Below are 27478 nucleotides of genomic sequence, written 5' to 3' on the forward strand. Positions count from 1 at the left end.
GTCCACCCTGGCCCTCCCCATCTCACCCTCGACCAGTCACGTGTTACCACAGGAACACACATCTCTCTGTGGTCTGCCCGGCCATCCCACTTAACCCCAACCCTCAAGGCTCTGGCGTGTCATGGAAAGTTAAGAACATCTGAGAGGTATCATGGGAAGAAAAAGTTCAGCAATGCGATGGCCACAAACCACGAACACTGGCCGCATCTGGTCACTGTTCTTTACAAAACTTGAAAACTTTATCAAACACTCGATGGGGGGCCTTCCAGCCTATGCAAATCTAAGGGCTGATTTCATAGGCACCCAAATCAAGTATTTTAGGGAAAAGCAAACAAACTCAGAAACTGGGAGGCCAGGAAGCAAACAGTCTCCCTGGAGCTTCTAACTTGCCGTCTGGCAGCAGTCAGTTAGCAGACGAGAGTCACGCTGGGTCAGGTCCAGTGTTATATCCTTGCCCCTTTTATGACAGTGACAAGGAGGGACATACTCAGAAAGAAATGCCTCTCCTCATTAGTTAGATGTCAAAAGCTAGATGTGCCCCAACTTAACCTAGCTAACTCGGAGAACCTACTGTCATTCTGCATGGAACTGTTTTAGACTTTTACTTATTTTTTAGAAAGATGTAATTTATCTATTTGAGAGAGAATGAGAGAGGGAGAGAGCATGAGAGTGGGAAGGATAAGAGGGAGAAGCAGACTCTCCGCTAAGCAGGGAGACTGATGCAGGACCTTATCCTGGGACACTAGGATCATGACCTGAGCTGAAGTCAGTCGCTTAATCAACTGAGCCCCCCAGGTGCCCTGTTTTAGACTTTTAAACCAGGAACCCCCAACCTTTCCAAGTTGCTTGTGCTGCTTGAAACCGCAGAACCGTAGAGAAATTACTTCATAAGAATTAGTCTTTATATTTAATGGCTTTTTAAAATTGCCGTAAAATATAGATAACGTAAAATTTACCATTTTAACACGCAAGGTCATCGCCATTAATTACATCCACAATGTTGTAGGACCATTGCTACCACCTTACTGTGTCTTCACCATCCCAAAGGAAACTTCATACCCACTAAGGAGTCTCTCCCTGTTCCTCCCCAACCCCTAACTCCTGGCAACCACTGATCTGTCCTCTGTCTCTGTGAATTTGCATATTCTAGACAGTTCACATAAATGTCATCATACAAGATGTGGTCTTTTGATTCTGGCTTCTTCCACTTAATAGAATGTGTCAAAGTTCCTCTCTATTGTAGCATGTATCGGTGAGTGTTCCTTTTCTGACTGAACAGTATTCCCCTGTAGGGTTCATGTGGGAGTTCTTGCAATACGATGATGGTGGCTGGAGAGTGTGTGGCCGTAAGCTACCAAACTTTCTTTCTGATGGTCCTAGATATTTGAGTATTGGACCAAATCCAAGTGTACCTTTTTTATACCGTTCACAATCTAGTAAATGTTCTATGCCAACTCAAACCTCACCTTCCCAGGCTGACAAGTCCTTAAAAATAATTTGAGGACTCAGAAAATCTTCATCCCATGATTTAGGTTGCCTTTCAAATAAATCCAATACAAAGCCAATCATCTCGCCTCTTGCTAGAGATCAGAATGACAGATCCAGTCAGAAGACCTCAAGGAGATCAAGGTCTAGCAAGCAGATAAACACCCAAACAATTTCACCACAGCGTGATGACTTTCAGGATGGAAATGTACACTGTGATGAGCTGGGTGCACAAAGTATTCCGCCCGAGGGAGCCCATAAGCGCACTATGTGCATAGACGATGCTTCGGTTTTGCATCTTGGCCAAGGTCTTCAGAGAAAAGCCTGCAATGAGACAGGTGTTGCTTGCTTGAGTGGCTGGAACCTTATGATCCCATATGTGTAGCATCTACCAGCTTTGCCTAATACACCAACTTGCTCACATGGAAGGGCATGCATCCCCAAAGGTCTTCCTGTGGTTCAAACCAGATCTGAAAGCGCATATTAGCGATATACGTAGAAAGCTCACCGAGCTATTCATTCCCTCCTTAAACAACATATTAAAATGTGAACGAAGACAGCAATCCATGGGAAACGTCACTGTTTCTCTCTCTTCCCTCCCTTCCCCAATGTTTTGATTTTGACAGATTTAGAACCTGCAGAAAAGTACAAAAAAAAAAAAATGATACTACAAACAGCACCTGTATACCCCTCAGTGAGATTCACCAAGTAACACCGATGGACAACTGTCACATGTAATTGTCTAATAAGTTAATAACAGTGAGTGTATCTGTTTTCTCTCTAATTGTATTGTGTGTGTGTGTGTCTTGCTGAGATTCTGGAAAGTAAACAGCAAACCCATGACAGCTCATTCCCAAGAGCTTTAGCATGCATCTTTTAAGAACAAGGACATTCTTCAAGAAAGCACAAAATCACTGTTATAACCAAAAACTTCAACATCAACACAATCACTTTATCCAATACATGGTCCATTATTCAAATGCCCCTCAAGGTCCTAGGACTGTGCTTTCAGCTGTGTGTTTCTGACCACAACCCCACCAAAATCACAAGGTGTCTCCTTTAATCTACAACAGTTATTCTGTCTTTCTCTTTTTTGCGTGACAATGACACTTTCGAAGGGTCCAAGATACTGTCTCATAGGTCGTCCACCAATCTGCACTACTCTCATTATTTCTTTTTTTTTAGATTTTATTTACTTGACAGAGAGGACAAGTAGGCAGAGAGGCAGGCAGAGAGAGAGGGGGAAGCAGGCTCCCCGCGGAGCAGAGAGCCCGATGCGGGACTCGATCCCAGGACCCTGAGATCATGACCTGAACCAAAGGCAGAGGCTTTAACCCACTGAGCCACCCAGGTGCCCCTACTCTCATTATTTCTTTCTTTCTTTCTTTTTTTTTTAAGATTTTATTTATTTATTTGACAGAGAGAGATCACAAGTAGGCAGAGAGGCAGGCAGAGAGAGAGAGAGAGGAGGAAGCAGGCTCCCTGCTGAGCAGAGAGCCTGATGTGGGGCTCGATCCCAGGACCCTGAGATCATGACCTGAGCCGAAGGCAGCAGCTTAACCCACTGAGCCACCCAGGCACCCTCTCATTATTTCTTGATATAGATCAGGGTTAACGATTTGACATAAATACATGGAGTGTTTACTTCCCGCTGGGTCACACCTGGAGCCATGCAATGCTCAGCCGTCCCCAGTGCTGGTGACCCTGAGTGCGCTCGCTTGGCTCAAGTATCTTTCCTCCGTTATGATTAATAAATGAGCTGCGAGGTTATAGTTTGAGATTGTGAATATCCCACTTCCCACAACCTTTTCACCGACCAGCTCAGCATCCACTGATGATTCTGAAACAATTATACTGACAGTTGCAAAACGGTGATTTTATGATTTTATTATTCTTCTCTACTTACTAGCTGGCAAGAAGGCCCTCTCCCCAGCATCACCTCTGCCTTTTTTGATTATTGATATAGACTCGTAAACCCAGTGTTTATTACCATCATTATGACTTTTATTCCTTCAATTGCCCCAAATCTGACCACTGGGTGTCCCTTTGAGGCAGCTCCTACAGTCTTTTGATTTGCCTTTATCATTGTTTCTACGTTTCCTAGACTTCTGACACAAGATAGTCTAGCCTGGTCTTACATTTCTCTGCTCTAGACCCAGAATTAGCTGTTTCTGCAAGGAGCCCTGGTTCCTCTTCATGGTGAATAGCACTTAGAAACCGAGAGCTGGGTACTCATTGTACTCACTGCTATTGGAATAGAATTGCTTCTAGGTTCTTTCTCTGGTTGAAAGCAGGAGATTTATTACTCTTTAATCAATGTATTACTGTAATCATACTCAGAATTCAAATCTAACATGAAAGAGTTCATTCTTACTTTTCCCACTTGCTATATGTATTTCCCTGTTTTGTTTTTTTAAGATTTTATTTATTTGACAGACAGAGATCACAACTAGGCAGAGAGGCAGGCAGAGAGAGAGGAGGAAGCAAGCTCCCTGCTGAGCAGAGAGCCCGACGCGGGGCTCAATCCCAGGACTCTGAGCTCATGATCCGAACCGAAGGCAGAGGCATAACCCACTGAGCCACCCAGGCACCCCTGTATCTCGCTGGTTTTTAAGTGCATTGATATATTTACTCACTTTCTTTCTCTCTCCAACTAACACACAAAGTAGATTCAGAATTACTCTGCTAATACCACTCCCAACAACAAACCTCTTAGTGGAGTCTGAGACTTCTACAGTTCATTTTGGGAATATATTCAACTAAGGGTATACAAAGAACTCTACTCAAAAGTTACTTGAGGGGCGCCTGGGTGGCTCAGTGGGATAAGCCGCTGCCTTCGGCTCAGGTCATGATCTCAGGGTCCTGGGATCGAGTCCCGCATCGGGCTGTCTGCTCAGCAGGGAGCCTGCTTCCTCCTCTCTCTCTCTGCCTGCCTCTCTGCCTGCTTGTGATCTCGCTCTGTCAAATAAATAAATAAAATCTTTAAAAAAAAAAAAGTTACTTGAATTCTTTTTTACTTAATAAACTCTATATTCTCTAAATTCCACAATCTCTAAATTCCATCCATTTTAGATATTACATCGTCATTTCCTCTTTCATATAGAAGGATTTAGTTCTTCTAAACTCCACCTCTTCTATTTCTCATCTACCATATCATATACTTAAATCATACGTTTAGGTTATTTTAACAACTAAAGTCTAAATTATTATGGCTATGCATAGTCACTCATAAGCAATGACTGTAACTATGTTTCCTTTTTTTTTCACTACGCTTTGTTTTCTTGGAGTTACTAATTGCCTTTCTTTTTCAATTGCTTAGATTCCCTGCTACCAAATCTCCCTCCAACCGCCTCTCAGTGCATTTTTTTCATCTAGGAAAACAAAGCATTCTCTTTTCCCAGCTGACTTCTAAATCTATTCTGGACTGGTGATTCTCTTGGTCTGTTGCAGTTATCATCCCAGGTCTACCCACCGCTATCCTCCAGGGAATTCTCTTTTACTTTTCTCCTTCATTTCTGGCATCAGAGATCCCCTTTCTAGAGTTACTTTTTCATTTAAGGAAAGTACATCTGCCAGGAGCTTCCTCAATACTTCGCTGCCATCCAGTGTTTTTCATGAGATACTGGATGCCATACTGATTTCAGGTCCTTTGAAAACTCTCCCCCACTCTCTTATGCCCCCTTCCACTTAACTCTGGGAAACTTACAGGAATTTCTCTTTATCCATATGTTTTGAAATTTCATTATACTGTGCCTTGACATGGATCTTTTTTTCATTTATTAAGCTGGGTACCTAGTGGATTCTTTCAAGATGGTCAATCCTGTCCCTCAGTGCTAGGGACATTTCTTGCATTCTTTCCTTGGAAAATTTCCTTGCCCCTATTTTCTCATTGTGACATTCCTACTATTCAGGATCTTGGACTGGTCCTCTAATTTTTATACCTCCCTTGTCTTTGGTTCTAATTTCTGGAAGGTTTCTTCAACTTTACCTTCCAGTCTCTAAAACCTGCCAGAAGTGGCCCATGGTCCTTTCTGTTTGTCACCTTTTTCACAGATCTTCCACAAAGAGATAGAAATTAAATAACTGAAGGATATTAGCCAAACTAATTAAGTCCAATTGTTATACATTTGTTCATATCTATAATTATTTAATATGGTAGGCCCACGTGCCAAGCAGTGGAAATGGTATCAGTCCTTCCAGTAGCTCAACATGACAGCAACACTGTTTTTTGTTAATGACAATGTATTATTGTCTGAAAGTCTGATATTCATATTGCTAGGGATGAACGACTGTAACCAGACAGTTTTCTATACATATAAATCTTTTTCCAGTTCAACAGGTCCACGTGGAACTTCCCACTTCTGAGAGAAATAGGAAAAGCTGGGGAAACACCTCAGATGATTTCAGTGAGAAAGATACAGAGAACATCTCAATGGTCCCCAGGTAAAGAGCCTATGGGCCAGGAATTACCTGTTGTCTCTTAGCGCTAGGTACACCTGCCCTTCTTCACTCTGTTAGTCATGCTGCAGTTTGCAAACCACCTTTGGAGTTTGCAAAACACCTTTCCCAGGTTCCCTTGCCAGCTAGCTTCCTATTAGATTTTGCCAGTTATTAGGTACTAGAAAGAGTTCAGAAAGCAAGAAGGATGGAAGCTGTCCTTCTTCCTCTCCTTCATCTGCCTCCAGCAGGGTCTCTGCAAGTTTCTCGATTCCCTCAATGATCCCAGCTGCAGCCACAGCAGCCTCTTGCGCAGTCCCAGTGCCAGCAAGGCAGCTCTCCTCTGGTCTGATGGTCATCCGACCATGGCCCTGCTGTTCCAGCACTGGCCGGGCAGCAGTCCCAGAAGGGGAGCATGAGTATGTGCCTGTGATCTGGAACACACTTCCGTGCCTTCCTTCTCCCATGTCTATGAGCAGTAGCTGCCTCACACAGCTACTAATGACTGGATTACCTCATCCTCCTTTTTTTATTCTCTCAATCCTTCAGACTAGTTCTCTGTATTACATCTCCTCTGTCTGAAATACCTAGTACGGTTACCTTTTTTCCTGCTTGGCCCCTGACTGGTAGCACTGAAGGATTAAAAAAGGTTTTTTAAGCAGCTATCCATTCTGGGGCGCCTGGGTGGCTCAGTGTTTTAAGCCTCTGCCTTCAGCTCAGGTCATGATCTCAGGGTCCTGGGATCGAGCCCCACATCGGGCTCTCTGCTCAGCGGGGAGCCTGCTTCCCCCTCTCTCTCTGCCTGCCTCTCTGCCTACTTGTGATCTCTCTGCCTACTTGTGATCTCTCTCTATCAAATAAATAAATAAAAATCTTTAAAAAAAAAAAAAAGCAGCTATCTATTCTCATTACCAGAAAGAGTTAAGGTTTCATCTATGGTTATTATCGCAAAACTACAGTGTGACTTTATTATTTAGATAAAGTCAGACATCTCTAGAAGATGGTGAAGCAACCCTCATGCGAATTCCTAAGCCAAAGAGATCTCCACTGCTTTCCACACTAAGTAGCCAACGCATGACAGACCCTTCTCGGTTAAGTCTGACTGATATCAAAATGGCGGCCATACTGCTAAGATGACCAAAGAACAAAACCCCAAATGCCTTTTACAAGGAAGTAAAAATGAGTCGGGAGAAGGTGGCTTCAGTCTTCAACTTGGCAAAAACACAGTCATGAGGCATCACTCAGGTACTAATTCACTAGCTTCAACACACTTTAAAATGAGTCATGGACATGGCAAGCTTATGTACACAAGACATATTTTTACAAAGTAAGCTGTAGAGTATATCATAAAGATATGATACCATAACTTTTATAAAAATGTACTTCTTGACTATTTCTGTCTTCTGTTCGGTAGCACACTTCCAGATGGTTCCATGCTCCTTGACTCAGCGAGGGCAGAAAGGAGCTGGCTGGGACACACACAAGAGAGCAGAGGAGGACAAGGCTTTGCAGAAGCTGGCTGGGAGGGCAGGGGGAAACTGAGAAGCAAGGCCTTTGTAAATATATATATACACACACATATGTACATATATGTACATATATACACACATATGTACGTGTGTGTGTATATATATATATGTATTTAATATTTTATTTATTTATTTGACAGATCACAAGTAGGCAGAGAGGCAGGCAGAGAAAGAGGGGGAAGCAGGCTCCCTGCTGAGCAGAGAGCCCGATGCAGGGCTCGATCCCAGGACCCTGAGATCATGACCTGAGCTGAAGACAGAGGCTTAACCCACTGAGCCACCCAAGCGCCCCGGAAGGCACGTTCTTTTAATGAAATGATGAATAGCGAAGAGCAGTGAGGAAAAGAAGGCCGGGAGTCTGAAAGCTTTCCTGAAAGAAAACAGGAAGGAAGAAGAAAAAGGCCTAGAAAGAGAGGACAGAGGAGAGTACAGAGCGCACAGGGAGAACCCAGCACCCAGAGCCAGAGACACAGCTTAAGAGTTAATGGTTAGGGCTCCACCGACTGTCACAGTCCAGAGCCCATCAAGGCGAGCCCCTGGGGGATGTTCACGCTCCAGGGCTGTGAGCTCAGAGAAACTACTTAGAATGACACTTGACCCTTGAACAAAGAGGTGTTAGAGGCATGGACCCCCACACTGTTGAAAATCTAGGTAGTAACTTTTGACTCCCCCAACATGGATCCACTCACAGCCTACCGCTGACCGGAAGCCTTGCTGGAAACAGTCAGTTAACACATGTTCTGTGTGTTGGATAATACGTATTCTATCCTGCATTCTTACAGTAAATGGAGCCAGAGGTAAGAAAATGCTATTTAAAAAATCATGAGGAAGAGAGAATATATTTGCAGGACTATACTGCATTTATTGAAAAAAATTCTATGTATGAATGGACCTGCACAGTTCAACCCTACGTTGTTCAAGGGTCAAGTGTGTTGTTGGCCTTCTCCCGCCAGAACTCAGGAGCCTGAGCCAAACTAGGAACATCAGCATGGAGGAGAAGAGACATTACCGCCTGTGGGAGTAACTACTACCTTTAAAACAAACCCATCAGCCCAGGGAGGAAAAAGGTTGAATAGAGTCTCAACTCTGTAGGCAGAAATTCTCCAAGGCGCTCCTTATTACTTTCCATCACCTGCAAACCCGACAGTGTTCCAGCAATGCCAGAGGCCCCTGATTTGGTTTCTTTGAAATGAGCAGATAAACAAGTTTGCATGCTGCTTGGACAGAAAAACTCAGTAAAACTACCACATGCATTCTGAGCTGTACCTGTATTATCAGTAGTAATTTGATCTTTTTCCAAAACAAAAATAAAAAACAAAACCAAGAAACCCATGTAATATGTGCCTTTAAAAATACCTAAATCTTCTAGTTTGCCACCAGCATGTTATTCTGTTCAGCTGTGTGAGCATTAGAACAGCCATAGGACAAAGAGAAGCTTCCAGATGGCTCTCCTTTCCCTCTCCCCTCATATATAAAATTGTATCACAATTACAGTCTGCACTTTGCAAAGTGCTTAGAAATATTTACTTAGTACTGACAGGCTAAAAGGGCTCTTGTTCTGAAAAATTTGCCCAAGGTCTAGAATTTTCGCCACCTGGCAATAAAGGTGCTTTGGGTGGGGGGAGGGGGGTTGGTGGTGAGGGAAGAATATTGAAAGTCCAGCACATCTGGCTATTAAGTTGACTGGAGCCTGCACGTGCTACCCAAAATATGAGACACAGCTAGAAATACTTATGGAAAGAGGAAAACCACAGAAGCCGCTCCAGATCACTTTAAAAAACAGGAAGAAAGAGAAGCAGAGTTGAAAAGGCAGGCAGAAGGGACGTCAGTTTGGGTCACAAAGAGGTTGACCATTGTTCGGAAGGACTGGACGTTTCACTTTGCTGAGGAAGGCGCAGCGAGTATAAAACAGGCTCGATGTCACGGTTAAGGGGAGCCTGCGTCCCGACCGAAGTGAAAACACACGTCCTCAGCTCTTAGAGGCTTCATTACCTGCAGCCAAAATGAAGTCAGAGCAGCAAGGTGGGGCAAAGGCCCTCCCTGAGTTATCTAGGATGAAAATGCTACGAGTCACATTACTCAAACTGTATGAAAAGTGTTAATGCCAGAGGGCTGATGATGGGAAGAGGGAGTCTCCGTAAATGAAACATTCCAGGCAGAAAACTTGCCTTTCGGGTTTCAGAAATAAAGTGCCAATACTTTGGATATAGGGATGTATCAGGGATCAGTTACCCGTGCTTTCCCAATACAAACAGGAATAATAAAGATAGGGCAACAGTAAGGCTTCAATCCCCTACATTTATTCATGAAAGGTCCTCTAGTGTTTGAGGGCATTTTTGTTCCCTTTTCTGTTTTGCTTAGGCAAATCTGGATCGATATAATTAAAGTTCTGTTACCACATCTCATAAAAAATGGTTGTATGGGGCAGTATTGTATGTTATTTTATAATGGCGCCAAGAAATTTTAGAAATTGTATTACTATAGCTTTGCCATAATTTCATGCAATGAAAAGTTCATTTTTAAAGATTTGTTTATTTATTATTTATTTGTATTATTATTTATTTATTTGAGAGAGAGAGAATGAGAGAGAGAGCATGAAAGGAGAGAGGTCAGCAGGAGAGGCAGACTCCCTGCTCAGTGGGGAGCCCGATGTGGGTCTCGATCCTGGGACTCTACGATCATGACCCGAGCCGAAGGTAGTCGCTTAACTAACTGAGCCACCCAGGCGCCCTCATTTGTTTTTTAAATTAAAAAAAATTTACTGTGGTTAAATGCATGTACCATGAAATTTAACATGCGAACCATCCTTAAGTGTGTGGTTAGGTTGGCCCTAAGTCCTTTCATGGTGTTGCGTAACCACTGTATTTATTCATTCTTAAAAGTGACCATTTTCTGGGGCGCCTAGGTGGCTCAGCTGGTTAAACATCTGCCTTTGCCTCAGATCCTGATCTCAGGGTCATGAGATTGAGCCCCACGTTGGGCTCTCTGCTTAGCAGGGAGTCTCCTTCTGCCCCTCTTCCCACTCAAGTTTTCCCTCTCTCTCTGAAACAAACAAGATATTTTTTTTGGAAGGCAGCTATGCTCACCACTATACCACCAACGCTAGATATTTTTTTTGAAAGTGGGCATTTTCCAGTTTCTTTTTACCTCTCTGTGTGGGAAACTATATAGGACCGATGCCAACACTACAATGAAAACTCTCAGATCCATAGCTACAAGAAATTTTTTAAATATATAAGGCTTTTCAGAAATCCCAAAGTCATTCTGAAAGGCGCTATTGCTTCAAAGGCTGAAGTCTCTAATAAGCACGAGTACGCGGACACGGGGAGGCTGCTGAGGGCACACAAACGCAGGTGTGTGTCTGACATGCGGACATGAGCAGAGGCCCGAGGCGCCTACGTCCCGGAAAGCTGAGACTCAAGTCCAATACTAAGAGCGTTCTGCTGCTAATCCGGAGAAATTGATCTGACTGTTCACACGTGTGAGCAGAGAAAACTCATCAATGATTTAAAATGAGCCCCAGATCAATTTTTCTTAACAATTTAACGCCGGTTCAATGACTGGAAATCATCATGATTGCTTGGCCTTGCGACAGAAAGAAAAGGTGAGTCGGAGATTAAATACTGAGTCACTGGTGAGGCTGGGGTGAGGCGAGGAAGGACTCTCTCAAGCTTTAATGAACATGACAACGTCAAGAGTCGAGTTCTTTAAAGGTTAGTATCTGGCTGATAACACTGCATGTCCCCGGGGCTCAGTAAGGGAGAATGGTCTATTTCTTTGAATACTACACATTCCCTTAAAACTACCCAATCCCTTTGACTGCGTCCCAACGTATGCCCTTCCAGGTGCCAGGTGGGCAAGTCCATTCGGCTCGAGAGGAAGTCACAAGGGCAGGTTCTCTGGACCGTAAGCATCGCTTTGCACTTGACCTGCTTTCCAGGCAGGCTCTGAAGCAGAGGCAGGGTGAAGAGCCAGCAGAGTGGGGATTCACTAGGGAATGGAACCACACCACGTGCGCCTGCCAGCAGAGGCGCCCTGTACACAGTCAGATGGTACTAGGGCTGGCTGTTAACTGTCACGATTTCTAAAACGACAACTGCTCAACTTTTTCAGCAGTGGTGGTTCCTCCTAAGCGATGCTGGCTTTCACAGCCAGTGTCCAAGCAAACAGCCCCATTCACTGAGCACCCACCAAAACCCGGCGGAGGCCAGGAGGCTCCCTAAACAGAGCGGACACAGGAGATCAGGAAGATAATCTGATACCTGAATTTCTGTTTTGATGACATACGAAGAAGATAATCCACTTGTAAATGAGTGCGACTTCATCAACCCTAAACCCAGCTATGCGTCTGGTTTTAAGCATTACATTTTTTAAGAGGGGAGAGGCATGAAAACCTGTACTCAAAACTTTAATCTTAGAGCTGTTTCTCAAAAATTTAAAAAAAAAAAAAAAAAAAAAAGCCCACCAACTCTCTTCTAAAAACGTTAAGTGAAAATAGCCCAACTTGAGAGAAAAGCATTAGGAATCTCTTTCTAGCTACTACTCTTGAACACAGAACCCAGGAGTTACTCCCATAACCCCATTCCTTTATTTTCCACCTTTATCAACCCACCCAACTTTCTCTGTATCATCCATCAAAAATCTCCCTGACTTTCTTGTTTTGTTCCAATGAGAAAGATGACAAACGTTGGTTAACAACACTTAAAACCAATGCAGCAACACGTGACGGTGTGGGTCAAAACCCTGGCTCGGCTATGATTTAATACTGCAAACCTCCAACTTGGCGCTCGCCAGCCTTCAGGAGACGAGACGGACGCGGTTCTGGCCTAGACCGCCGGCCCGTCTCGGATTTGTCACCCATGTGCGTGCGTCGGGTACAGCAGGGTTGCGAGGGGGAGCCCGATTCTCTCCAAAGGGGTCTGGAAAGCAGACGACAGAGTCAGAAGAACCTCAAAGAGCGTCTAGTCCAAGCCACTGGTCTTGCCAGTACAGAGATAGCCAGAGATCTCCTGCTCCCAGGTTTCCCCAGCTACAGAGATAGCCAGAGATCTCCTGCTCCCAGGTTTCCCCAGCCCGGGTGATCTCTGTCACAGTCAGAATCCAGTTTTTCATCTTGTATCAGTTTACAGATACAAAAGAAAATCCACATACGAGTGGGAAGCACTTGGGTGTCCGGTCAAGTCCTGAAGGGTTAGGTTGAGTTGACCAGACATGTCAAGCAGGTGTTGATGCACTCTTCCCCTACCATGGGCACTGGACAAAAAAGAGAGGTGAAGTGTACCTCGAGTATGTCCCAGGCGTCCTGACGGTCCTTCTCAGCCCAGTCAGCCCTTATGGGTCCCAGAGGGCCAGCGGAAGGCCCATGAAGTCACTGGTGAATGTACATTACCAGAAAACACGCACGAACACGTACATTGGGGGGGGTGGGTAGCTCCGACTGAGGCCCATACGGTGTCATTATCACTCCCGTAGCAACAGAAGCCACTCTTGGAAATCACACCTTATCTTTCCAAGCCACACCGAGCAAAAACAGTAATCAAAAAAATGATTCTGCTTTGTGATCATTTCTGACCCCTTGATGATAGCCTCGTAGCAGATTACAGAAGCGTGGAGGCCTCCGAGGCTGTCAGACGCCATCAATCACCTTCCATTAAATAAAGGTTTTCCAATTTTGCGCTTCTCTCAAAGGCTTCATTTTGCCCGGATTAAGCCAAAGCAGCAACATTTGAACTTACTGCTCCTATTCCTCCTTCCCAAATAAATGCCGTGAGCAGAAAAATGGGCTTTTCCACAGTTGGAACTCAAAATCAAAGCAGACAACAGTGATGTGGTCACATATATGAGACATCAGGCCACAAACGCCTTGCACGTGCATTTTACACATTTCACGGGCAACCACAGGGCCTAGGAGGGAAGGAGGACGTAAGGGGTGCCCCGAGCAGGAGAAGTGTCTGTGAGCCATACGCATTAGGCACTGAAATGCATCTGGGCCAGTCCCAACATGGTCATGAGAGTTCTACAGATTTCTCTCGGGTTCCCAAAGAAGCAGGTCTCCTAAGAGTCGTGCACTGTATGGTTTTTTAATACATGCTCTCTGTCCTCCCCGTGATGGAGAAAAGTCATTTTGTCTAAAATGCAGCTGATGGGCCTAAGGGAGGGAAACAGTTGAAAATCGACCAGGAAAAGACATGTTTAAAAAATAAGCATCTTCAGCAGACAGACTCTTTTTTTTTTTTTTTTTTTTTTAATGCTGACAGCTGGGCGGGGCGTAGCGGGACACGTTTGCTGCACTCGCTCACCAAAACCAGAAGCCGCAGGCCACAGTTTCTATAAACATGATCAAGACCCCACTCTCATGCATTCTTCTGTCCCCATAAACAGGCTTCGTCATTATCATCTTTAATGGCCACATAAATGTGACAAGAGCCAGGAGCAGAGACGCAAGAACATCAAGCAATGAAGGGGGACGTGGGAGATCTCAGGGTCATTCCCAAACAGGCCCGGAGTGGGGGCGGGGGGGGGGTGGACTGGATGGATGTGACCGAGAGGTTGCAAGTACCGTGCCAGTGACGTGCTTTATCTGGCCCTCAAGGACATTTTTTAAAATGTTAATTTACTGTCAACACTAAAATGCTGGGAGATTTCACTTGAAGATCCAGATTCCAGGCTCCTCCCAGGACAACGAGCAGAGAGATGACCGCAGGGCATTCCCAATCGGAGCCGATCTGTTGTTTACTCTCCAGTTTGCCCCCGGAAGGAAGTCATCCTGGCGACCTGCATCATTATGAAGGTTCCTGTCTGGTCTCGGAAAGTATCTGAGGGGATCAAGGGAACTTTGAGCTGGGAAAAAAATAGGAAGCAAGCATGGAAGAGGAAGCTGCGTGGGGCTGAAGGTAAGGAGTGGCCAAAGAAGATGCACTGATGGAGAGGGTGCTGGGGGGCAGGCCAGAGAAACAGACTGGCACAGCCAGAGAAATGGACCTTGAAGTTCAGGTGCGGTCTGGGTCTGAGATGTGGAACTGCCGGTTGACCATGAAGCCATCCAAGAGAGCCATGAAAGAAGCTTAAAAATAAGGTGCCAAGAGGACTGAGCCCAACGTAAGGTCTTTTTTTTTAAAAGATTATTTATTTATTTATTTGACACAGAGAGAGAGAGAGATCACGAGTAGGCAGAGAGGCAGGCAGAGACAGAGAGGGAGGGGGAAGCAGGCTCCTTTCCGAGCAGAGAGCCTGATGCAGGGCTCGATCCCAGGACCCTGAGACCATGACCTGAGCCGAAGGCAGAGGCTTAACCCACTGAGCCACCCAGGCGCTCCCCCCTTCCCCCCGACAACGTAAGGTCTTCAGTAGAAGCAGGAAGAAGGAAAGCGATGCCAGCCAAAAAGGGGCTGCGTTTGGAGCTTGGGCTCCCTTGAGCTGGCCTAGCTTCTGTGACCAGCCTCATTGCCATGCCTCTCTGGCAGGCACCCTTGGGCCCAGCCAGCCAGCCCCAATTTTTGTTTGAGAAATCAAGTGTCCTTTCGGTCTTAGTATCTCTTATAAACCTGTATTTCCTACTGCCTGGAAGGTTAGCCTGTGTCTGCAAGATTTCTACCCAACTTTCCAGAATAAGCAGCACCAATGAGGTCGCTTTAATGGTGTTGTGTGACCATCTGGCAGTCCATCGCGCTGCCCTGAGCTTGCTGCCTTTCTTTTTCAGCACATGCTCCCCAAAGCTGGCCACCAGGTCAGCTACTCTGACCACAGCATCCTGGCCTCCTTGCCCAGGGATGGCTGCTGTGGCCCCGGCCCTCCAGCCTCCCGTCCCTTCTCTGGGCTCCAACAACTTCCCAATCCCTGTCGAAAATAAGAACCGGACCCAGCCTCTGCTTCTGGCCCCAGAAGCTAACCAATGCCCTACATGACAGGAACAAATCTTTTATATGGGGAAGAGCTTTATGTACATGATGCAGCATTACTTAAACAGCAAAATGAGGAAACAGGCAAAAAGCCCCCAAACAAGAGCACCTAAGTAAAGGACAGTGTATCTATTTGCTAGAACGGTACTAATGATACCAAAAGAAAAAAGGGCTCATAAGAACACGTTAAAAAGATAGAAGCATTAAAAATAGAATATTGTCAGCATCGTGTAAAAATACCACGAGTAGAAAAAAACACTAGTGGTTCCAAAAGATAGAAATAGATTTTCTTCAAAGTTTCAATTAGAAAATCAATTAGAAAAGTACCCCAGGCCCTGACAGTCACTGGCCCCCCGCCTCAAGCCTGGCCCGCTCACACCACTCTGAAGGAACAGTGTTAGCTCTGTATGTTCTAGCAAACCGTCCTCTACTGTTCCGATATGGGTCTTCCCACCTTTCCTTCTGTCCGTCCCTCCTTTCTTTCCCCCCTTTCTCCTCCCCCTGCAGGGGCTCACAAGATACACACCCTGCTTACTTTGGGTTTCCACTTCACCAGACCCAGGGAAGCCTATCCTACTCATTCCTCAGGTCCCTCCTCCCGTCTTGTGTCCTGCTGGAACCCTGGAGGCCCTAGGCTGGCTGAGATCCTTCTCCGCCTGGGCACCCTGCAGCCACGGGAGATCTACACTGTGTCCTCCTCCTCCATGCCACGGTAGGCACTATGTCCTCCCCACCCATCACCTTGAAGACTGAGCCCAGTGACTGGCCCACAGATGATGCCCAGTGTTGACAGGGAAGAAGAAAAGAATGAATGGATGGGGAATGAAGCTTGAGGACAAGATGGCTTTGAAGGCAGACATGCAGGACCAGGCACTTCTCCACAGACCTGGAATGAAAGATAACCTGGGTGCAGAGACAGACACGAGGGTCTGTTGAGAATAAGGGAGTGGAGGAACTTAACCGGATTATCTCAATGAAGGAGGAGTAGAGAAAGAAGCAGAAGATTGGCAAGAAAAATATTCCTGAGAAGCAGTAAGAGAAGCAAAAGCATCTGCACAGTTTTTTTCCCGCTCCCTAATTAGGTATCTAATGAACTGTTTGTGGTAGCATTTTATTATTTTTAAGATTTTATTTATTTGAGAAAGAAAATGAGCGAGAGAGAGAGAGAGAGCACAAGTTGGGGGAGTGGCACAGGGAGAGAAAGGAGACTCCCCGCCGATCAAGGAGCCAGATGAGGGACTTGATCCAAGGACCCCAGGATCATGACTTGAGACGGAGGCAGATGCCCAAACGACTGAGCCACCCAGGCGTCCCTGTGACAGCACTGTAAAACCAATTCCTTGAGAGATCAAATGGTCTCCAAGGTCAATTAAATAAACCAGACAACTCAGAATTCAGCTTCCTACCTATGTTAAATTCAAAAGAGCTAACGTAAGAAGAAATACATTCACCCTCACGCAAGGGAAGGCAGCACCAGCCAAGGTGCACTCAAGGCGCCCCTTACCAATTTCATGCCTGGCAATGGCTTCACCACAGAATTATACATTTCAGCTTATCAGAAGGAAAGCTACCCCATTTATAATTCAATGAGGATGTGAACCTCCCAGCTCCGGGATCTCCCTGCACAACCTTCTTCCGTCATCGCTGTTCTCCTTAAGAGCCTTTTTCTGCTGGCTTCCAATAAGGGTCACAGCCTCTGAGCCTTACTCATCATGGCAGCTCTGGGCAACAGATGGAAACCCATCCTTCCCACGGCGTTGGCTGGGGGCACACTAGAACCGGTCACTGGGCCACCAGCTTGCTCTCATAACCATGAGGACAGGGCATCTGGGTCCTAAGTGGACTCACTGTGAGCCAGCTCGGGCTCCCCGTCAGCCTCCCTGACGCCAAAACGCTGAAGGCCCATCAAGGGGCCCATGTTTGGATGGCGTTAGCACAGTGTCGGCCGGGTGAGTTTCTCCCCACATCACTGAAATTGTGGCTAAAATCGCCATCGACGTGCTCAGACAACATTACGTAATAGTCAAGATGCTGAGAAGCAAGGCCATCCCTCAGCCCGAGTCATTCAGAACTCTCAGTCTGGCCTCTCACAATTGGCTTCGTCCGTCAGACTCAGACGAGGCTCTATTTTGAATTCTAATGAGGACGGGGTACACTGAATATTTAGCTGCGATGACAAAGATCTTGCTTTGTGGAGATGCCCTGACACAAGTAACAGATCTGAAAGTACGTATAGGGACCAGTGGAAAATGCCAGTCTCATTTGTGTTTGGATGCTTGAAAAAGACAATATTGTTTTCTACTTGATGCTCTTTGAGAGCTGGGGGTGGGCCAGAAAAAGGGAGGAAGAGTCACACAAAGATCTCAGGAAAATTTTTACAGCCAGGGCTCCTGAGTGAAAGGTTTACAAAGATGTGCTTGAATCCTTTGTTAACAACCATGCAAACAAATTCATCACCAGGCCCTTCTGTGTGGCCCCCTTGCAATTCAGTCTGTGCTAACAACTGGAAATTTCCTCTCTGTGGAAGCACCCATGACTTATATATATCAGATCAGCAAGGAAGACACACTGAGGGGAGGGAAACCAAAGCCCATTTGAGGGTTCACAACCTACTTCTGCACTTAAAATGATGATGTTCCCGCTGCCACCCCCAGAGTTAAACAAATGGGGGACCATGTGAACAGTAACCGAGGGACATTTGAGTAGGTCACTTAATGCTGACCCTGCAGACAGTTAAAATATATCTCACTTGTATCTTCCTATGCATGTGTGCCCATGTTTACGTGGAAATGATCAACTGTGCCTTGCATTTGGAAGTGCAGGGGATCGACCCTTTGCTATGTCTCGAGGCTCCTGGATCAAGCCCTCCAGACCTTTCTGATTGAGATCGTAACGTAACTTCCCTAGCGTCTGGACATCCTCTTGTCAATGCTAGCTAGCAATTATGGAGAGATGATGGCTTCTATTTTTCCTGGTTGATTCTCTCTGCTGCTACCAAATCTGATCACTGAGTTTTGAACTTCAAGTTGTTTGTTTGTTTGTTTGTTTGTTTTTTGGTAGGAGCTTGATTTGAGTCCTTTTCAAATTTTCTGCTACTTTCTATGGTTTTCTGAAGCCTGTCACTTCTTTCTTTAAATGTACTAAACATAGATGATTTTCTTATCTGTGTCTGATAATTCTGCTACTGCGAGTCTGTGCAGATCTGTAACTGCGGTCTGTGGCTCACGCTCTGCTGTTTCCACATCTGCCAGGTTATCTTTGACTGTGTGCTGGGCACTGCTCTGAACAATTCATTCGGGGGTAATTCTTAGAGACTGGGGGTAAAGATGTCCTCTTCCAGATAGGCATGTCATTCTTTCTGCTTGTCTTTTGGAGCTCCAGCTTGTGAATCTAGAACTCCAGACCAAAGGCAGTATCTGGGGTTTCCTGCCCCAGGCTACAATGGATATCCATAATGCAAATCCATGAGGGCCTTTCTGGGCCCATAACTGGCCAGGAACTACAGTTTTGCTCCTTTCCCTCTCTAATCTTCTCAGTGCCAAGGCTGCATTCTCCACACTTCTCAAGGGCACCTTACTTCCAGTTCACTTTTACCCTAAGGGTGCTCTCTGGGGACCCACCTCAATGGGGGAAGGGTCCCCTGTTCCATTTTTCAGCTGGTGTGGGCCAAGGGTAGTAACTTCTACCCCAACTGTCTGTCTCTCTCAGACTACAGAAGTCACTGACCCCTGCCTGCAAACGGGCTTTATCAGGAAAATAATCAAACCACCAGAAAGTACCTAAGACTTTAAGGACTGAAGGTCCTTAAGGACTGAAGGTCCAAGTCACCTGGTGACTTGGTCAGTCAGGTGACCAACTCTTGATTTTGGCTCAGGTTGTGATCTCAGGGTCGTGAGATCAAGCCCTCTGTTGGGTCCCACATTTGACTCCATGCTCAACGTGGAGTGAGCTTGGGATTTTCTCTTTCCCTGTCCCTCTGCCCCTCCCTCAGCTCGCACATGCTCTCTCCCTTTCTATAAAATAAATAAGTAAATCTCTAAAAAAGAGAATTTAAGCACTGGAAGCAAAACAAAAGGACGTGTTAATACAGTGTTTCTGTAAAAAAAAAAAAAATTGAACACTGAATTACCATTTGATTCGGCAAACTGACTTCTACGTACACATGCAAAAAATTGGTGTTGAATCGACACTTGTATACCTACGTTTGTACTGGCGTTATTCACCCAATAGCCAGAAAGCCCACTGACAGATAGATGGATAAGCAAAATGTAGTATATATATGCACTGGAATACTACTTAAGCCTCAAAAAGTAAGGGATTCGTGTCACACACTACAGCATGGAGAAATACTGAAGACATTCAAATACTGTGTGAACTTACTCATAGGAGGTACCTGATGTTGTCAAAGTCACAGGGAGGGAAAGCAGAGCAGTGGCTGAGAGGGGCCAGCTGGAGAAGGAGTAGTAGTCATTGTTTCACGGAGTCAGAGCTTCCCATGAAAATGGAAGGTTCTGGAGACAGGTGGCGCTGACGGTCCCCCAAGTGCAGGAGGAATGCACTCTATGCCACTGAACTGTGCACTTAAGACAGTTACAATGGCAAATTTTAGGTGTATTTTATATTATGGATCTTTTACCATAATAATTTTTTTTAGTTAGGTTAATAGGGGCGCCTGGGTGGCTCAGTCAGTTAAGCACCTGACTCCAGCTCAGGTCATGATCCCAGGATCCTGAGATCGAGTCCCAAGTCGGGCTCCTAGCTCCTCCCTCCGTCCCCCACCCCCAGCCCTGGCTCAGGCTCTCTTTCTCTCAAATAAATAAATATAATAAAATCTTTACCAAAAAAAAAAAAAAAAAAAAAAAGGTTAGTCAATTTTGGCAAGGGCTGCTGAACCCACTCAGTAGATTCCACAGGGCATAATAATTTCACGGGGTTCATACTGATCAGCAGGAGACTTATTTAGATGGTAATGGGGGGGGTGTCATGAAACCAGTGTGACCTCTCTTCGAGCTTGGGAGGCCACACAATGAACCTTTATCAACATGCAAAAACCGGCGCTACTTACCAACAAACATATATATATATATATATATATATATATATATATATATATATATATATATATAAAATAACAGATTTCCCTATAAAAATATAAATGCAATACATTTTCCTTTAAAGGTATCAGGCATCAGAAATGTTAAAAGGTTAGTTGTTAGGGTGTGGACCTACAGTACCGATGGTATGGGTATGGCTAAGTAAGTATTAGGGAAACGAATTGATGGGGTAAGAGGAAAGAATTCTCTTTAAAGTATTTCCAGTGAAAAGAAGGAAGAACGTCTATCTATTTCACACTGCTGTATCTCCCTTCTGAGTTCCTACATACACGGTTGACCCTTGTATAACACAGTTTCAACTGCACGGGCCCACTTACACTCAGACTTTTGTCAATAAACATGGTATGGTACTGTAAATGTACTTTCTCTTCGTTATGATTTTAACATGTCCTCTTCTCTAGCTTCCTTTATAAAGAAATCAGTATATAACATATAGTATTACTATATTAAGCAATATTAATCAATTATTATTGTTAATCAATAATTTTATATATTAATTATACCATATAATTATATTACATAATATATACTATAATTTTAAGACATGTGTATATATGTATAATTACATATTATATATCTATAATATAATACAGTATATATAACACACAAAACATGTGTTAACTGATAGTTTATGTTATGGGCAAGGCTTCTAGTCAATAGTAGTCTGTTAATAGTTAAGTTTTGGGGGAGTCAAAACTTAAGATGTGTATTTTCGCCTGCACTGGGGGATTGGGGTCAGGACCCCTGATGTCTGCACTGTTCAAGGGCCAACTGTAATTCTGTTACAGATTAAAGACACCTAAATATAAATGGTGCAGAAAAACTTAGAGTTAACTCACTTTGAGAGACCCGGTTTTAAAAACATGCATTTTAGTAATTATGGGAGCCTCTCCATTTCTTCTACTAAAAAAAAAAAAAAAAAACAGAGCTCAAGTCAGAAGATTTTATGCACCTTTCTGGGTGTAAACACCAACACTAAGCAATACCATAAAATAAAAAACTGGCAACAGAAGTAACAGTCCTCGTTGGGACTTCATGAGTAACGTGTGCTGAGGGCCACTGTTTGCAAATACAAAAAGCTTCCTGACATATCTACAAATATGTTCATTCCAAAACAATAATGACATGACTGCTGCGCACATAGCAAACACTTCAAGAAAGTTGTCACTGAGTAGGGAAGCCTCTTCCTATTTTATTTTTAAGAGATTTTATTTATTTATTAATTTAGAGAGCACGCAAGCAGCGGGAAAGGGGAGAGGGAGAGAGAGAGAGAGAGAGAATCTCAAGCAGACCGCGCTGTGTGCGGAGACCCATGTCAGGCTCAATCACAACCTGCAATCACAACCTGAAACCAAATCAAGAGTCGGTCGCTTAACTGACTGCGCCGTCCAGGCGCCCTAGACTATTCCTAGGTTAGACATGTGAGAGGACAGCTAATCCTTGCTCATGGCTTACTGTGTGCCACATACTCTACCTGTGTCTTTATCTATATTAAGTCCTTTCTCCCTTAGGACAACACTTTCAGGGCTATACCATTAGCATTCCCATTTCAAAGACAGGAAAACTGAGACAAAGGGGAGTCTGGGCTTCCCCAAGGTCACCAGCTGGTGAGTGGCAGAGCTGGGATACAGGGCCAGGTTCTAGAGCCCCAACTTCTCAGCCCCCCACCTGCAGGGCCTCCCCACATAAATACGTAAAGTCAGGGAGGGTGGCCAGCACGAGACACCTCACATGCTCCATACAGTTTAACTTTGATAACCAGGTTTTTAAGAGTCAATAAGGTTAAGTTTCTATAGAGATCAAAGACAATGTCAGAAGAGATCTGTCTCCAAACAATCTAGTGCAGAACCAAAGTCTCTGTGGGCAGAAGCTACATGAGAAGGTTGGTAAGGCAAGAAGCAAGGAGGTGTGGCTTTCAACAGGAAGCGGAGAGAAGCACATGTCCATGGGGGCAGAAGCACAGAGTGGCTGGCATCTGGCAGATGAGAACCCCGGGGCCGGGGAGCACAGACAGGTGATAACAGGGGAGTAGTGAGGCCCCTCAGAGTCCCCCTCCCTGAGGTTTCAGAGTCCACGGCTGCCTCTTGGCAGGTAATGCCTCTTGGGCCGTACATCTCGGGTCTCCCCCGCACAGAGGGTCTCGTTCTAAAACTGGACAGGTCAGAGGGATCTGTCGTAGTTTTCATACCAAAAGGACTAAGAGGCACTGGAGTTTGGAGTGCTATCATACTTCTGCTTGTAATAAATGTATTGGCTCGTGCACCTTTGTGAGACACGGCACCAAGGAACCATCACTGTGGTCACTCCTACTGTCACTACCATTTATCAACACTGGCCTCGGGCAGGGCGCTGCACACAGGCAGTGGATAATGCAAACCATACGGAACGCAGCCCTCCTTCATCAGAAGCTCTGGGGCAAAGCCAGAGCATCAGTATTGCTAGAATCCCTTGTCTTTGCTCGTGTGCCCCCATTTTATGTACAAGGTACTAAATGGTAAAGCGACTGCCAAAGATAACATCACTACATGTAGGATCTGAACTCAATGGACTTCAGAACCTGGCCTCTTAACTGCTCGGTAGGCCAAGCTCCAACAATTAAGGTTGTGACAAAACAAGGGAATCAAGTGAGCAAGATGGCCTTCAATAGCTATGAGGATGTACCAGCACCAACCTGTATATTGTCACACAAATTCCCAAACAGGTACTCTCTGTAAGCATACAGAGAGGTATCCTATCTTAAATTTAAAAAATTAACAATGCATTATACTTCTCCCACATTTGGAGCAAATCGCTTCATTTTTCCTTATTTTATTCTTTTTTAAAGTAAGCTCCACACCCAGCGTGGAGCCCAAGGCGGGGCTTGAACTCAGGATCCTGAGGTCAAGACCTGAGCTGAGACCAAGGGTCAGACACTTCAGACTGAGCCACCCAGGCCCCCTTACAACTCACTTCACTTTAGCAAGATTTGGGTCTCTTTGAGCAATTTCAGTACTTCATCAAACAGGACTGTCTGCGTTAGAAGCAGAACCAAACTCCTGCAATAATGAGACAAATGTGGGAAACCGGAAGCAGAGGATGGCCGAGCGGCGAGAGAGAGGCAAAACCGTAAGGGCAGCTTATCCTTTACCGCAAGATGCTGATTTTCTGTCCACCATAGTCACACGCCTGGTCTCCGTGCGGAGCTTCCCGTCTGTGTTCTCCACTAGGTTGGCAAGGTCATCAATTATTTCTAGAAAGGAAGACAGAGATGGTGGTTAATACTCCAGAAACATCCCACTCACATCACCGTATCAGAGCTGTGGCTGGCCTCCCTACTAATAAATTCTCTCCCGTGCAGCGAGGGAAAAGGTAAAAAGCTCATCTAGGTTCTCTGAAATCTGCAAATCCAACTCGTAAAAGGTGGTGGTGGTGGTGGTGGTATGGAGGGGGGGAGTAGTAGTAAAGAAGAAAACTGATTTCCCGGGAGTCTGTGACACAGAGGAGGGCTGTAGGGAGTCCAAGGGAAAGAAAGCAGGACGCAGCGAAGTTATGCTCAGCCGAGTTGTCATTCCAGCATAAAGCTGGTGGACAGACTACAGGAGACTGCAAGGACTACTGGAGCCCTTCTCGAGAAAACAGCTTGATGATGAAATCCAGCCAACCGAGAGGCTAGTAGAAGTAAAGAACTCTAGGATAAGACAAGCCAGAGCCATGACGGAAGAGATGCCGGGGAGAGCTGGGGCCATCGAAATACTGAGTTGGGGATCAACAGATACACGGGTTGCATTGCAAAAAGGTAGATAAGTGTTGTGAACAGAGATGCTGTAATTACAACTGAAAGTCAGGAAGCAGTTGGGGGGTTGGAGGATTCGGGGTCAGGGGGAGAAAGGTGGAGGGAAGTTGGAGGTGTTAATTTCTCCATCACTTCACAGAGAAGTCCTAGTTGAAAAGGGAGCTGTTGAAAAGGGAAACATGGAGACCCACGGCTTTTCAAAACCACCATCTTTTTTTTGTCAACCTTAGACGGATCTTTTAGTAATTACTATCTCTTGTCAAGAACCCTTTATGTGAAGTTCAGCTTCTATTTTTTTTTTACACTAATCTATTCTTTTAAAATTGGAAGTATCATTGACACTACACTAATCTCCTCCAAGTGAAATTAAGCACTTAGCAACACTTAAAATAGTATATATTGTATGATCCTAATGATGTAAAATTATTTCTATCCCACCGCTCATATTGGACAAACTTACAAGGATATATCTGGCTGATGTCAACCTAATGTGAATAATGATTATTTCTAGGTGCTGGGATCCTGGGTGAACTTCCTTACATTTTCCGTATTGTTTGAATTTCTTCTAACAAGTCCGCACTATTATTTCCATTTTGGTTCCCGTTCCTCACTCCTTCCCTCCCTTGCTCCTTTTTTTTTTTTTCTTTTCTGATTGCTTTAGAGATACACTGTCCAATATATGAGTCACTGTTTCTGTTAAATTAATAAAAGGAATCAAAGGAAGTTTCCAGAAGGATGCCAGAGCTGAGTTTTGAAGGACGTGTCGCTGAAGAGCAGGAAGGGGACAGTCCATATGGAAAGAATAGCATGTGGAAGGCACAGAATAGCTGCTCTCTCTCCTGGGCTCCCGCAGCCCTTCCTACAGCCGGTTTACTTACAGACCCTTAAGGTTCACATTCTAACAATTTGCTCGTATGTCCTTCTTTAGCAGAAAGAGTATGACAGAGAATTGCCTTCATTCATGGCTCTCCCTGTGATGCCCGGGAGAGTGCCTAGTACACAGCCAGATAAAACAAATGCACACAGATAAAGGCAGTGGATGCATGAAGTCTAAAAGAGACACATAATTTCAAAGCACTTTGCTGCATCTTAGACTAAGCCAAATCTGTCAAATATTACCTATAGAACACCTGCCTAGAAAACCTTTCACTGCCATTTAACAATTAACTCGTGACTCTCTATTCCTTCATATTCAGTGACATTCTCTCTCCCAGTCTTCCTTCCATCTGTCTCCAAGATCTGTGTAGAGTCTCCTCTTCCCCTTAAATGCTGACAATCCCGCACTTCTGTATATTTTTACTCTCTAATACTACCATGGTGATTTTACATACCTTTTGGGTTCCTCAATATGTAAATTAAAAATCTGAAAATCTGCTCCGCATAGCGCTCCAAAATTCTGGACCCAGGTAGCATCTTAAACTCTCTTATTAATACCTCACAAAATTGCGCCAGTGATTCCAAAAACAATGTCCTAACTCATCTTCCTGTTTGTAGTTCTGTATCTCCTCAGTCTATTCCCCATACTATAGCCAGGGATGTGTTTTATTTTATTTCCAAGTTTTTACTTAAATTCCAGTTAAAAAACAGTGTAATATTAGCATTAGGTATACAATTTAGTGATTCATCACTTTCATACAACACCTGGTGCTCATCACAATAGTGCCCTCCTTAAGCTAGGAACATATTTTAATTTTTTCATATTTTAACTAATTGAAACTTAAATAGCTGTGTGTGGGCGGTGACTACTGCCTTGAGCAACAGAGCTCTAAAGCAATCACTTAAAAAAAAAAAGAAAAGAAAAGAAAAAAAAAGAACCTCCCCCCTAAAAGGTACAGATTTAAAAACAACAAAAAAGGGAATAAAACTAATACTAAAAAAATGCATGATTTACCCAGAAGGCGGCAGGGAAGAAGGCACAAAGGAACAACAACAACAACAACAAAAAAAAAAAAAAAAAAAAAAAGGGACAAAAGGAACATAAATACCTAGAAGGCAGACCTAAACCCAACTATATCAACAGTCACATTAAATATAAATGGACTAACTCTCTAATTAAAAGACAAAGACTATCAGCCAAGACTAAGAAAGACACAAAGACAGAAAGGAAGAAAGAACAACTATATGCTTCCACAAGAAATTCACTTTGAACATAAGCCACAGAAAGCATGTGTAGGAGAAGACCGACATGGCTACCTCGGCTACACAAGGCAGAGAGAGAGAGAGGAGGGAGCAGGCTCCCCACAGAGCAGAGAGCCCGATACGAGGCTTGACCCCAGGACCCTAGGATCATGACCTGAGCCGAAGGCAAAGGCTTGACCCTGGGATCAAGACTGAGCCACCCGGGCGCCCCTAAGCCAAGGAGTATTATTGGAGATGAAAAGAAACCTTTTTTCATGGTGAAAGAGCACATGTGACAGAAACCAAGAAAAATCTCCACATCAGAATATTAAGGAAACCACCTTTGAAAAAACCTATGGGACAAAAATAAAAATCATAGGAAAAACAGAAAATTCTTTGAACTGAATGATAATGAGAATCCAAAATTTAAGTCTATGGGATGCAACTAAACCAGAGCTTGGACAGAAGTGTACTGTTCTAAACACAAACACTGGAAAAGAAGAAATACATAAAACTGGTGATCGGACTAAGAGATGCTCATGATCATTTCAGTAAATGTAGAAAAAGGATTTGTCAAAACTGAATGTCCATTCGTGATACGAATTCTCAGCAAAACAGGACTGAAGGAGGACTTCATCAACCTGATGAAGGACATTTGTGAAAACACCAAACTACCACTGTCCTTGAAGGTGATCACTGAACACTTTTTTTCTAAGATTGGGGAACAGCATGAAGACATCTTCGATGACTTTTGCTGAGCATTTTATTAGAAGTCCCACACTGTTTAAGGAGGCAAGAAAAGAAAGGTAAAAAGATTGGAAGAGAAGATATAAATACATACATTTGCAGTTGATAGGAGAAAACTGGATTTATTTAAAAACTACTAGAACTAATTAGTGACTTTAACAAATCTGCACACAAAGTCAATCATAAAGAGCGATGTAGTTCTATATACTAGTGACATGCAACCGAAAAGTCAGTGTAAAAAACTACCATCAAAAAGTATATCAAATGCTCCTGTGAGTGTAGGCAGTGAGTTAGGTTCTAACGGGCTCCCTGGAGGTAGGTCATAGCCAGCTCTCATAAGGGGAGAGGCCTGTCCTGGCAGCAGTCCACAAGAAGTCA

At 44.4% G+C, this 27478-nt stretch overlaps 1 protein-coding gene across 2 annotated transcripts in view; it reads right to left on the bottom strand.

Annotated features, from left to right (window-relative positions):
- Window positions 1-27478, bottom strand: part of STX8 (syntaxin 8) — a 246147-nt gene that overhangs the window by 72440 nt on the left and 146229 nt on the right. For both annotated transcript variants that reach the window (XM_044249085.1, XM_044249084.1), the window contains exon 7: window positions 23591-23692. In XM_044249085.1, the coding sequence (XP_044105020.1) occupies window positions 23591-23692 (102 nt within the window). The remainder of the gene's footprint in view (window positions 1-23590; window positions 23693-27478) is intronic.

The sequence above is a fragment of the Neovison vison genome, chromosome 5 (assembly GCF_020171115.1).
Source record: "Neovison vison isolate M4711 chromosome 5, ASM_NN_V1, whole genome shotgun sequence".
NCBI lineage: Eukaryota > Metazoa > Chordata > Mammalia > Carnivora > Mustelidae > Neogale > Neogale vison.